The following is a 13,914-nucleotide window of genomic DNA, read 5'->3' on the forward strand; positions in this document are numbered from 1 at the left end:
TAGGTTGGTGCAATAGTCCAAATCCACAGCTAATAGATATTGTTTGTTTTGACTTGCTACGTATCGTCATCAGTCTCACAGTTTAAAAACGCGTTTGATAAGGAGAGATTCAATTGCCCACAATTGTGAGTTCCTACGTCGTAGAGTGGAACTAAACTTTCCTTATAAGGGTGTGAAAATCTCTCGCTATTATACACGTTTTAAAATTTTGAATTTGACACTAATACGTAACGAGACAAAATGGATAATATTATCCGAGCTAGATAACGGATAGTGTGGAAAACTAATTTAATGAATATATTAATAAAGGTTAAATTTGTTTTTTTTTTTCCTTTTATAATAAAAATAGGTTTAATAATATAATAATTTTCATGTATGAATGTTAATGAAAACTATTAAATAACATAATGATAAGCGACAAGTTTTTAACTTCATTAAAATTAACGAAATAAATTTAAATATTTGAAAGGAAAATAATATTTTAACTAAACGTTTAAAATACTACTTAGAACTCTCCATTCAATCCGAATGTCAGGAGATCCGCCGTCAGCGGCGGAGCAGGAGAGAAAGACGGCGAGAATACTAGCAACGCGAAAAAACAATTAATTAATTTAAAAAAAAAAGAGAAAATAAATATTTTTTTCTTTTTTTTTTTTTTAAAAAAAAGAAAAAAAATAAAAGAAGAATCGAGAAACAGCGATGCGCTACGAATCCGATTTGCGTAAAGAGCTGAGGTAAGCGGATGACGTAATAATTAAGCAAACGGGCTTGTACTTTTCTTTATTGGCAAAAGTTATTAAAAAAAATAAAAAATTATTCTCCTTGCCTCTTCCTTCCACTATCAATATTATTTTATATTATCTTCAATATAACTTTATTAATTCTTTTTTTATTTTTAATAAATGAATTCTAACTTTTCTAAAAGTATTTTTGTGGGGTTTTTTAAAATTAAATTAATTTTTTTTCAATAAATTTTGAGAAAATATTCATAGTTTTGCAAATTAAATAAAAATTAACTTCTGATTAATAATGAGTACAAAAATGAAAATAAAGTTTTTTTCTTTTTTTATAATTTTAAAAGTACAAGTGAGTAGGTAGAATAATAGAGTATCATCCAACGAAAGGACTCCACGTGGCAATATAAAAAACAAATGAAATCAATCTGGATCTGCAATTTTGGTATTGAAAAAAAGTGTTCGGAGGAACTGTTTCGTTTCCGGCGGACATTAAAAGTTTAATTTCAGTCCGTTCCTGACGTTTTCAAAACCCACGCTCTTTAGCGGAGCGTGTGCCACAACCTCTCATTTCATCAAGAGCCAAAATTCAAACCTCTGAATTATATTTAAGTAAATAAATTTATATCATTTTTTTATTTGATTTTAATTTACTTTGAGTTTCATGTTTAAGTAAATAAATTTATATAATCTTTTTTAAAATTTGATTTTAATTTACTTTGAGTTTCACTTCATTTTTATTTAGAATTTTTTGAAATATAATTATAACTTTTAGAGAACAAATAAGATAATAATTTAATTTTAATATAATCCATATTATGAAGAGAAAATGATCGACAAAGTAATTAAATAAATCACAGTTGACTACATGACATTGAAATATTTAAAATTATTCATTGACAATTTCTTCGGTCTATTAATTCAACTTTTTTTTAGTAACAGCGAATAAATTCTAAAATATTTAAAAAAAAATCATTTATACCTTTGAAATATGTAAAGCTAAAAAAATATGTCACTATTAGACCATGCTAATTTATTCGGAGGTATCTAAATATAATTTTTCTTCAGTTATTTTTATCCGATAGTCTAAATTTTAAAATAATAGAAATTAAAATTTAATTTTATCGATTATATATATAAATTTATAATTAAATTAATATAGACATATTTTTAGACAATTATTCAATTATTGAACTTAAAAAAAAGAAAAAAAGAAACAATGAAAGGTGAGTCGAGCAAAAGCCAGTTAAAGAAAATGAAAGAATCGTTTGCGAGGACACCTGGACGGTCAAGATCTTTCCAGGAGATATCAAGACTTCTGATATACAGGTGGGTGATAGGAAATTCTGTTCCCCGCAGGTCACTGTAGCGTCGCCCTTTCCCTATATATTTAACGGATTACAAGGGGAAATTCCATGCCTGCCCAAATATCAGATGGTCAGAGGGATAGCAGCAACATAAATTACAGACTTGTTATTATTATTATTATTTAAAAGAGAAAAAAAAGAAAAAAAAAAACTTCCTCTCCGTCGAAGCAAGAATCGGAAGACGACGTCGCCGCCGCTGCCGTGCTAACTACCGTCACCACCGCAGGGAACAAAGAGTATCGAAGAGGATTAAATGAATTACTTGGAGAATGGCGTGTTCATGCCCGAAGATCTCGGCAGGTCTGTTTTCTTTTTATTTCTCTATTTTCTGAAAATGTTGATCAGCGGGATGAGGGTTTAGGATTTTTGAATTGGAATTTATGCTGGAGTTTTGGTGAAGACAGTTGGGGACTTGACGATCTGGTTCCCAGCTACTATGATTCCAGTTCGCCGGAGGGAGTTCTATCGCCGTCGGCGGCTTCGAAGAACATAGTATCGGAGAGGAATAGGAGGAGGAAGCTTAATGATAGGCTTTTTGCACTTCGAGCGGTGGTTCCAAATATTAGTAAGGTTAGAATCAAATTTCTGGTGTTCGATTTGATAGTTAATACTTAATAGACCTGTTTTTGTAGTTTTGGAATTTGAAATTAATCGATCGAGAAATGCAATTGAGCAGATGGATAAGGCTTCCATTATTAAAGATGCAATCGATCACATCCAGAAGTTGCGTGAACAAGAGAGGAGGATTGAAACTGAAATTTATGAGCTCGAATCGGGAAAGTCAAAGAAGAAGATAACGCGGTATGAGTTTGAGCAGGAGGTGCCATTGTTGCATACACCAAAGAGGAATAAAACAGAGCAATTCAGCTATTACGATTCTTCGGCTACAAGATTTTCCCCCATTGAAGTGCTGGATGTAAGCTTCCTAATCTCTCTCTTTCTTTAAAACCTTCAAGTTATGAATTGATTGGAGATTCTGAGGAGATTGGATTGTGAATTGCAGTTAAGTGTAACGTATATGGGGGAAAGAACAATCGTGGTGAGCTTAACGTGTTGCAAAAGAGCAGATTCAATGGTTAAACTATGTAAAGTTTTTGAATCACTGAAGCTCAAGATCATCACTGCCAATATCACTGCTGTCTCTGGAAGGCTTTTGAAAACTGTGTTCATCGAGGTAACTAAACTAAACTAAACTGAACTGAACTATTATGTTTGATTCTTCCATAAATTAGTCAAATGTGTTCAAAATGCATATAGATGGGACAGTTACAATTTCTCTGGATAGAACTATAAGAAGAATGAAATGGACAAAATCTCTAAGAAACTCGTGGCCTTGCTACGAAATTGGGCATGTTTCTTTGGTTTTTTCAATCATTGAGATTGACGACAATTGATCAATTGATCAATTGATCCTCGAAAAAGGAGGAGAGCGAGAGAGATGCTGATTTGTTTTTGCCTTGGTTTCAATATCATGTCTTTTGTTTTGTTTTTGTTTTGTTATAATAATTATGTCGTTTTCTTTGAGCAGTATCTCTGTTATATGGTGCTTTTTGAATATAAAATGTGCCTAAATGTTTACCCCATTTTCTTTAAGATATGGAGGATATCAAAATTGTGATATGGCTTTGTGATTGTGTGGGCAGATGAGTGAGACATTTGGGGCCAAGGGACTGTTTTTGATCGTTTTCAGAAACTGCTTTTCTTATCACAATTTCTAAAAAGGCATCATTTTTTCTTGTGTTACATATTTTGCCAGCAGAATTTTTTTTTTAATATTCTATAACACCCTTACTAAATTCAGAGACAATATCTGAATTGGATGTAAATTAAATAATAATAATAAATAATGCTTCGTTTTTAGCAGTTTGGTTTTTCATGAAATTCTTACTATAATTTTCACTTTTATTTGAAATCGGATTTTATTATTATTATTATTATTATAACGTTCTAAACCATCAATGGGCACTCAAATCTTTTTAAAAGAACACTAGAATCAGAAAAATACACAGATAGAGTCATAATTAAAGCGGAAAAAGGACTGAAATTCTTAAATATTCTATGTCTGAAACTCTATTTTCAAGTGAGTCTTCCATTTTCATTGGAATATTAAGCACATCATCTTTGGAGATTTGTTCATGTTTAAAAAGGAAACTTAGAAAATACAGCAGAAAATGGGGCGTAGGCTCGGTTTTGTTTTGGATGAAGATAGAAGAGGTGGGTGGGTGAGGGAACCATTCAATGATAAGCTGTTCAACCAGTTAAGGGTAAGATTATAGAGCCATCAAGGAAAGCAAAAGAACGTGTATAATGCAAATAAAGAATTTGTGGGCCCATAGTCAATGGAGTCACTTTCTCAAAGTGGAAGATCCACTTGTGATGTAATTTCTGTGGGGTTGGGAGTGATAGCATTTTGGGATTACATTCTTAAGGTTTTTATCCTTTCTGAAGTTAATTACTTATCTCTCGTAGGCTTCTTTGTCATAAAGGAGAGAACTATTTAGATATACCAAATCCTACAATAAGCCGAACTTCATGATCTAATTAGAATTATCCTTTGTGGAATTGCAGGCTGGACAAGAGGAGAGAGATCTCTTGAAGATTAAAATAGAAACAGCCCTTGCAGGTCTTAATGATCCCCAGAGCCCTGTGAGTATCTAACCTAAGCCAACAAATCAAAAAAACACACACGAGTGAGATCGATGAACACAAACCATCTTAGTTACCATCTTAGCCATTGTAACGGGGAACATTTGAAAAAAGGGTTCCCTCTCCCTACTCATAGTTTTCCATTTTTGCTCTTTTTTGAGGTTGACAAGTCACATAAAGTGTGTTTCCTTGTTCAAGAGTTCTTCTTCAAGTGGTTCATAGAATTCTTTTCTGGGTCCTAAGAAGGAACCAACCATTTCGTTCGTTGGTTCGAAATCACAAATCTCGAGGTTTCAAAATTCATAGAGTTAATTGGCGTGTAGGTTGTGGATTTGGCTAGATTTGGTTAATCTCTTGTTTAGGATTAGTATGCTTTTAGATTGCATTTTCCAATCTGTAATCTGGTGACTTGATAATTTGATTTTGAAGCTTATCAATAGTTTGATCAATTTTGTTTGAAGTAATTTTTCTATGAGAGAGAGATGGCTGAACATACTCTGGAATGAACTGAACTCCTCCTCGTGGTTATCACTCTGATATACTAACATCAAAGCAAGACAGATAAAGAGAATTGAAAAAGAAGATGGAATGATTAATATTGAAGGGGCAGTCAAATGAGAGTTTTGAGTATTGAGAACGTGGGTCTGATACCCATGTTCGCAAATCAATCAGATTCAGCCCCCATTCATATCATGTGTGGCCTCCTGTCTCCCCACCACCTCTCTCTTCCCCTACCACTATACACCCTCTCTGGTTGCATTGCCTCACTCCCTAAAGTTTCCAAACATGGAGATAGGTAAGGGAGAAAGTTTTTGGATTGAGAGCTTTGCAAATGGGTCACTATTATTGAAAAGCAAAAGCTATTTAGTTTACCAATGCTAAATAGTTCATTGGTGTTGGAGTACATCTTCATCAGACAGAATCATTCCAAAATGTCAGATGAAATACCAACACACCGGAAGCAGATCGATTCTATTGCTTTGAAGTTTTAACTGGTCTTGCTATGGTGACCAACTAAATCAGAATAGAACATGTTCTAATCTTCAAAGAAAAGAGCGCAAGAGTTTGAAACCTATTCACCAAATTGAACTAACATTCCAACTCAATTTTACCAATAAAAAGTAATCTTTACCTGCACTTCAAGCTGTTTAGACCCACCATTACCACCACCATCAGCATTCCCAACTTTGCTACACCACAGATGTGCGTCGACTCGAAGACACAGAACTAAGATAGCGTCGTTGAAACTGCTCATTCTTCAACATAGAAGGAATAGAGTTGCAAAACGTTCTAATGAAGACTGATAAAGCGTACATATATGTATATAAACCATGCAAGTTTATAGTTTTTAGCATGCTACCTCCGTGGAGCACATGAATTACATACCGAAGTAGAAGAGTATCTTTAGGAATCACCAGCCATACTTGGCTTGTGTTTCAGCCTTTGTAAGAAGACCTCTTGCACGCCTCTCCGCTAATTCCGTCTCTTTCTGCTTCATATCATAAAACAACGATGTAATTTGGTGCTTTCTCTTGTGCAACTTTGAGGGCTTCCCTTTTGTCGTTGAGGCAGGCTACAGAACAGAACAGGCAAACAAACATATGAATGCAATGGAGAAGTTAAAAAAAACTTCAAGCTTTCATTTAGAGAAATGAAACGTAAAAAGGAAGAAACAAAAATACGAAATATAGGACATCAATATGCCTAACACAACGCTCATATTTAGCCATCATTCGGTTGATATGGTTTTTTTAACCCACATTCGCAAAGAGATAAGAAAAGTCAAATACCCAAAAAAGGTCAAAGTTTTATTTGGGAAACTCAATGAAGAGCATCAACACAAGACAAAATTCAGAGAACTCCTAGTGTTGCCCTCTCCCCCACTGAAGCCCTATTTGCGAACAAGGTTCTCCCAAACCATAGTCTGGATAGAAGGGCCATTACTCCATTGGACTAAAAGGGTTTGGCTTGATTTTTAAAGTATGTCCTGCAAAGCAACAGAAAGAATGCCTGAGATGCTTTACTAGGGAAGCACCAACTGATCCCAAAAGTACTCAAGAGATCACCCCAACGAACAGCAGCATACAGGGAAGTAAAGAAAAGGGGCATCAAGGACTCCTCATTTTTCTTACATAGAACGCACCAGTTGAGGGAGATTGAGATAGACGGCATAGTTCAACTAATTCTGCCAAGGTGTTTTAACCTTTCATATGCAAAAATCCACCAGAAAGCTTGAACTTTCTTATGGGCTCAGAATTCCATATTGTTTCGATGTAAAGAGGAGCAGATGATGATTTGGTATCAACAGCCTGACCATAAAAACTCCATTGTTTTCAAGCTTCTGAACTTCACAGCTAGCCTGTCATCAGGGCCAAAGCCAACAAGGGCTTCGGAGAGAGCCAAACATTCAACCACCTCCAAATCTGTTAGGTTCTAATGTTTCTTTGAATCCATAAAAGTCAAAAAGAATGATTGAACTGACTACACCAAAAAAAAAAAAAAAAAAAAAAAACTCTTTTGATAGTTCCTCAAAGGAGTTTTTTTCTTTTTTTTTTTTAGAACTGTTACAAGAAATTCAAGAATACAAGGACATTGGAAAAAAGAAAAAACCCATAAAAGTAGGAGGCAAACTAAAGAAAGGGCTTCCAATCAAGCAAAATAAAACCTAACCGGTAATTACAAAACCACTTAGCCACTGAAGCCCACAGAGACAGGCTGTACCTACTAAAAGCACAACTGCCACTCCAAAACCTCTCAAGCCCTCTTTCAAGTGGACATGTGGTTGTTGGATTAGTATGGGAGTGGAAGATGAAAAGAAAATTCACTGCTACAATACTTTTGTGGAGTTTGTGGATGGAGCAGAATATAAGGAAATTGGACAATAAGAGTTCTTCTCCTGCTTAATGCTTTTTGGTAGAGACACCTCAAAGGAGTTCCCATTATCCTTCTCAATATTAAGCTCAACAACTCTAAACCATTATGCCTAAAATGTCCACAACCAATAAGTTTCCAACAATACACTTGATCAAACATCAAAGGAGCTATGAATCAATTCAAATAGAATACCAACTAGTATAAAGATGGTGAATAGAGACTCCTAGCTTCCACAACTTTCTTATCCTCCCCACCCTCAAATATATTCTCCCTCCCTAAATATGGCAAGATGGCAACAATTTGCTAAGTTCTCTCAATTTCAAAGCAATCGCCGTCTACAAGTGTGTGTTCTCTAGAACAATTTTTCGTAGCTTAATTAAGTGTACTTGATGGTAGTGTCATAGCTTTAATAAATTATTTAGTAACTACCCTTACTCCCAAAGTGCCTGAAATGACATTTTTTTCCCATAAATATCTTTATGTTCCTCTCAGGTCAAAGAGACTAAAAAGGAAAATCTCTTGATAAAGTAACCGAGATTAACCTTTGCATTCCCTTTGAAGGTGAGCACCAAAATATGTGTAAGGAGACTCTTGATATCATTAGGCAATAAGTTGCCCAACAAGATGCGGAAAGAATAAAGCTCCATAAGTGACAGTCATAAAGAGTCTAATATGAGGGGAGTTGACTTTTGAGTTTATCTTGAATGTTGATATTGTCTAATATGAGTTGCCACGAGAATAACTTAATTCTTCTTTCGGTATTTACCTTACAGTAACTATTCTATTTCAATCATGCATGCCAATTGGAGAACAAGAATAACTCCGGTTAACTTTATGGGAGGATTTCATTAGTAAATCTCAATTATCATAAGAATGTTTCTTTTATACTATGAGTATCCAACTTGCATGTACCTCAAACTAATCTCACAATACAACTACCTGACCACAACATCTAGTAGTAGAATTTTAATACTCAAGAGAGGTGACCACCAACCATGACAATTGAATCCAGCCCAAGATAATTATGCATAAAAACCCAAATAGAAGATCGATCAAAGAGTGATTTTACCATCTTAGCGCCATATAACATAAATATCCAATGCGGTCACATCGACTCTAATCTTTCATTAGATGGCACTTCTTTTTATCTTCTATACTAAAATGACCAATAAACCAAGGACGTAGACTTGCTGATATAATATCCAAAAATAGACAGAGATAAACCATAATGTGATTATATACACCAGAAAACCTCATTGTATGTCTATGTTATCTTGCCATGAAGCTATAAGTGGCTTACCTGGTAAGAAGGACCAAAAGCAATGCCAGTTAACTTGACCTGGTCCTGCCTTGGCCGATTCTTCATCAATTCATCCTGCTTCACCTCGAGTATTTCTGTCGGAATTTCATTTCTTCTTCTCTTTTCATGTATTCTAACAACATTTTCAGCGTCCATCACTGCGGGTTGACCAGCAGGGTCACTCCCATATTGTATGTGATCACCATAGTTACCATAATTCTCATAACTTCCATAGTCACCAGCGTTAATTCCACTAGAGACAGACGGTGCTTCACCAACCACATTTTGATCAACACTATAGTGGTAACTCCCATAACTATCATAGCTTGCATAATTCCAAGCATTCTGTTCTGTACCAACGTTGTAAACTGCTGCATTATCATAGTTCTCCGTATGACTGGCAACATTCTGCTCAACACCTGAACTGTAATTTACGTAACTGTCGTACTTTTCGGCATCGTGATCAACTTTTTGAGTGCTACCTGAATTATTCACTACTTTAGAACCATCAGAAGACGCAACCGGAACATCTGTTTCAAGAATCGACCTTCGCCCTGAGCCTGAGCTCGAAAAAACTCCCAAAGTTGCCGAATGCTTCGGCGCTGGAATGCTTGACAAGAACGACGTTACAGTAGGGGTTTGGAACGAGGATTGGGATGCCTTTCGGCGCCTTATTTCCTCTTCTTCTTCATCGTCATCATCATCGTCATCTTCCCCCAATTTCAGCAAAGAAGAATTAACGGGTGGCTTAAATAGAACGACCCTTTTTGGCTGGGACTCCGTGGACGAGGGATTTGATATAGATTTCTGCAAATTCTGCGAATTAGGTTGCGGAAGGGAAGAAAACATAGATGCCGATTCCGTGAGATTCTCATCACCATCACCGTTAAATCGAGAACTAGACGAGGAAGACGACGATCTCGTAGGATTCCCCTTAGGCCGTGGAAGGGAAGAGAAGATAGATGAAGGTTTAATTGAAGCAGTACCTAATTTAGACCCCGAGAGCGAATCTCCTTCCTCTACGTCTTCGTTCTTATCATTTTCGAAGAACCCAGTGGGCAGAGAAGGCTTGGAGGACTGTTTGGGCTGGGGGAGGGATTGGAATAGCGAGGAAGATTTGGACGGGGGAAGAGACGATAAGAAAGTAGAGGTTTCGGAGGAGGAGGATTTCGGTAACTCGGATCTCAGAGACGCGCTAACAGACAACGGTGGCTGCGTCGGCGGCGGTGGCTGCTCCTGTTCTTCGTCGGAGGAGGAGGCGTAGTTGGCTAACAGTGAGTCCATGAGAGGGCACAGAAAGAGGGAGAGATGCGGAGCTTTTGGAAGTGGGGTAATGGAGGCTATGGCGGTAAGCGGCGCGTTTTCTTCTGGAGAATGGCTCGCTGGTCCACGAACTTTTCTTTTTTGGTCTAATCATTTTTTTTTAAACCAAATAATAGAAAATACTTTTATACTCTTTTTTTTTTTAACTAAAAATAAATAAAAAAATAAAACTCTAAATTTTAAATTAAAAAAAAAAAAAAACTCATTAATATTCTCAAATTAAAAGGTATTCTTACGATGATTGGTAGAAAATAATTAGTGGCCAATTTAAAAAATATATGAATGAAAACCGTTCTTTAGTTATATTCCTTTTTTTTTTCTCGCTTTTTAATATTCTCTATTCTCCTTATTTCATCCTCCAATCTTGAAAATTATCCACTCCAAATCATGTCTATAAGTTATAGTAAGGAAACAAACAAGAGTAATTGAATAATCAAGGGACCTTGTGACTTAAATGTTTGAATAAGATTGTATGTTAATAGTTGGGCGTGAGTTCATGCGTTGTTTGGATTTAATACACGAAAAGAAAAACACATAAATAATTTGAGTTATAATTTTGAAGACAACTTGTGGGGACGAAAAGAAAAAAAAAATACGTGCATTATCAAATTTGTAGCGATGAAGGCTTAACGTTGCTCGTTGTATTTATATTTTTACCACTAAAAAACATTTATTTGGTTTCTTCTAAGGTTGAATGAAGTTTATTTTAATTTATTAACCAAGACCCAAGAGAACCATCCACTGATACAACATACAATTGACAATTGTATTTAAGCAAGTATGGAAGTAACCTGCCATGTAAGACTATTTCAAATATGTTAGACACGATAAAAGTAACGCGAGCTATTCCAGAATCACTATCAAACATGTCGTCAAACACTATACACAGCAGAGGACAACAAATAACTCAATTCACAGTAATAAATACGAAACACCAAGACTAATTGAGATGCCAAATGATTATTTTCAATAAATTCATGTATGTTACATCCAGATCAAATAGTTTAGAAAGGGCAAAGAATATTGTTCCAGCCAACCTTTCATATAATCTAACTACTCCATACTTTTCATATCTGGCAGCATTCTAGCGTTCATTCTACAAAATACTGATCAAAATGTTGAGCCGTTGTATCCGAAGAACGAGGCCTGGAAATGATCAGGATGGATGTGTTAGTCAACAGGTTATCGGTGCAGAAAAATGTTATATTACAAACATATCACAGTAAATGTCATACAAATCCAACAAAGTATGGCTAATTTGTTAACTTATATAACTGCACAGACGGGGTGGGGGTGGGGGCTAAGATATTCACAATGTTAAGACATAATTAATCTTTTATATGTATTCTTAATACTCCCCTTTCTCTCGTGAGTTCAGTGATTAATGCAAAAACTCAACTAGTACTTGACAATATTGATCGGAGAATAGATGATGAGTATGAATTCATGTTAGAAACACGACTCTCCACAATGGTATGATATTGTCCACTTTGAGCATAAGCTCTCATGGCTTTGCTTTCGGTTTTTCATACCAATGAAGATAATGTTTCTTACTTATTATAACCCCATGATCTTCCTCTTAATTAGGATAATGTTCCTTACTTATTATAACCCCATGATCTTCCTCTTAATTAGGATAATGTTCCTTACTTATTATAACCCCATGATCTTCCTCTTAATTAGCCAACGTGACTACTCCTTTCAATAATCCTCAATAATTCAAACACCCTTCTCTACGCTGATGTCTGATGTCTTGCCGAGCTAACCAAAATCCTTTACGTTGGGGTTTTAATGGTGATTTAACAAGGAATGGGTCATATTGTGACAAAAGACAAATCAATAGGTGCATTTGCCGCTCAACTAATGTAGAAATCATCTCTAGGACTCAAAATGAAAGGTGAGTGTTTAAAATTATATGCAAGTTTGTAATTTAGAAGTCAATTCTTTACCAAAATCCAGCCAAGGGGAGTACCTATACGAAGAAGTATCGACCACTAAACCAAAAAATTGTACAGAGTTACACATCATGAACAAGTTCAGAAAATATCCAAATACTCGAATGGCCAACTTTTTCAGGCCTCTGGGTTCACATTTGTCCATATCAGTTACCACTAACACCTTAAATAACAGTGTTACGCGGGGTAAAATATTAAATAGGAAGATTTAAGTTCAAAATTTGTAAAACCAAACAAGTTTAATTGCAATCCGGAGAAGCAAGGAAGAGATGCAGGAGATCCATGAAGTCAGCATCAAATTGCACAGCCACTAGAATAAAACAATATTGCCATTGAATTATATGCAAACCATCTTACACTAAGTCTACCTCCATTCAGAATTATATATTCCAGAAAAGGCGTAAACAAATCAGGTCAAAAGCTTTACTATTACTAAAGTTACATTAATACTAAACCAAAAGGGTTGTGAGGGGTTTGAACATTGTATCCTCTCCTTTGATAAGCTAGTTAAACCATCACTAAACTAACTAAAGTTAGAGGTTAAGTGTAACGGCCCAAGCCCACCACTAGTAGATATTGTCATCTTTGAGCTTTTCCTTTTGGGCTTTCCCTCAAAGTTTTAAAATGCGTATGCTAGGCAGAGGTTTCCACGCCTTTATAAAGAATGCTTAGTTCCCCTCTCTAATCGGTGTGGGATCTCACTATATTTTATTATAAACACTTCCCTCGCATGTGAGCTTGAATAACCAATATTAACTAAATTATGGAGCTCAACATGTGAGCTTGATACCATGACATCCACTAAACCCACCTATCCAGCCTTTTATATATGTGCTCAACAATTTGGAAGGACGAGAAAAACTTGCCTGAACATCGGAAAATTTGATATAGAAACGGGAGCTATCAATATGGAGCTTAGTCTGAATAATCTCAGCAATTGTTGAGCTAAGTTTTCCATTCACGCTTGGTCCAAGGCCTCCGATAGATATCAATTCTCCATACGCGGTTGGCTCTTCCGTGCCAGCAAATACGATTGGCGTGCTACCATTCAGCAAGATCATCACATACTGAACCATTCAAGCAGAAAAATGTAAGTTCATGCCCTTGCATTAGGATAAACATGATTCCATCGTGTGTATATGAATAATTATCACGATAAAAGAACTTCTTCGACCAACAAAGAAAAATAAAAAAATCAAGTCAGCTATCAATCTAGTACTGGAAAATCTCAACTCAAGAACTTGAAATGACCTCCACATTCTCAGAGTAATTTTGTCGAACACCATGTGGGCATTTCCATAACTCTACATAAAACACACCCAACACAGCAAGGGACTGTTGTTTAACAAGTGATAAGAGTTGAGGAGCAATGAAGAAGGGACAAAGAACTTAACAGATTCAGATTTCCCGAGAATTTTAGAAACGGCTTTCGATGCGTCCTTGAGGATGTCAGCAGCCACCACGGCATCAACCGGGAGATTCGTGAACAAATTCAAAGTGGGCATTTTAAACGCTGATGCTGCTTGTGGGGACGGTCCAATTTAGCTTGAAGGTTCTAATGGCAATGGGTGGCTTACAGGGAGAGATTCTGCAGATAAATGGCTCGCAACGCAATCTCATATTCCCAATCCTCATGGGACCCAGTTCCTTCCCTTGAGGATTAAGCTTATTAGTTTAAATTAATCAATAATTAGTCTAAATTAATAAAAATATTA

The 13,914-nt window shown here is 35.8% G+C and overlaps 3 protein-coding genes across 3 annotated transcripts; 1 reads left to right on the top strand and 2 right to left on the bottom strand.

Moving 5' to 3' along the window:
• The first annotated feature begins 2,140 nt into the window (after positions 1-2,140).
• Positions 2,141-5,211, top strand: LOC111439385 (transcription factor bHLH35-like). The gene is made up of 5 exons (XM_023077078.1): positions 2,141-2,401; positions 2,506-2,671; positions 2,778-3,017; positions 3,105-3,275; positions 4,670-5,211. The coding sequence occupies exons 1-5, from the start codon at positions 2,355-2,357 to the stop codon at positions 4,757-4,759; spliced, it is 714 nt and encodes a 237-aa protein (XP_022932846.1). The 5' UTR covers positions 2,141-2,354; the 3' UTR covers positions 4,760-5,211.
• Positions 5,212-5,967: 756 nt separating this feature from the next.
• Positions 5,968-10,322, bottom strand: LOC111439369 (uncharacterized serine-rich protein C215.13-like). The gene is made up of 2 exons (XM_023077074.1): positions 8,922-10,322; positions 5,968-6,320 (listed from the first exon to the last, which is right to left on the bottom strand). The coding sequence occupies exons 1-2, from the start codon at positions 10,203-10,205 to the stop codon at positions 6,159-6,161; spliced, it is 1,446 nt and encodes a 481-aa protein (XP_022932842.1). The 5' UTR covers positions 10,206-10,322; the 3' UTR covers positions 5,968-6,158.
• An 869-nt stretch (positions 10,323-11,191) lies between these two features.
• On the bottom strand, positions 11,192-13,859 carry LOC111433078 (macrophage migration inhibitory factor homolog). The gene is made up of 3 exons (XM_023070003.1): positions 13,594-13,859; positions 13,066-13,266; positions 11,192-11,390 (listed from the first exon to the last, which is right to left on the bottom strand). Exons 1-3 carry the CDS (start codon positions 13,702-13,704, stop codon positions 11,355-11,357), a joined length of 348 nt encoding a protein of 115 aa, XP_022925771.1. The 5' UTR covers positions 13,705-13,859; the 3' UTR covers positions 11,192-11,354.
• Between the last annotated feature and the right edge of the window lie 55 nt (positions 13,860-13,914).

The sequence above is a fragment of the Cucurbita moschata genome, unplaced genomic scaffold (genome assembly GCF_002738365.1).
Source record: "Cucurbita moschata cultivar Rifu unplaced genomic scaffold, Cmos_1.0 Cmo_Scf00003, whole genome shotgun sequence".
NCBI classification, from domain to species: Eukaryota; Viridiplantae; Streptophyta; class Magnoliopsida; order Cucurbitales; family Cucurbitaceae; genus Cucurbita; species Cucurbita moschata.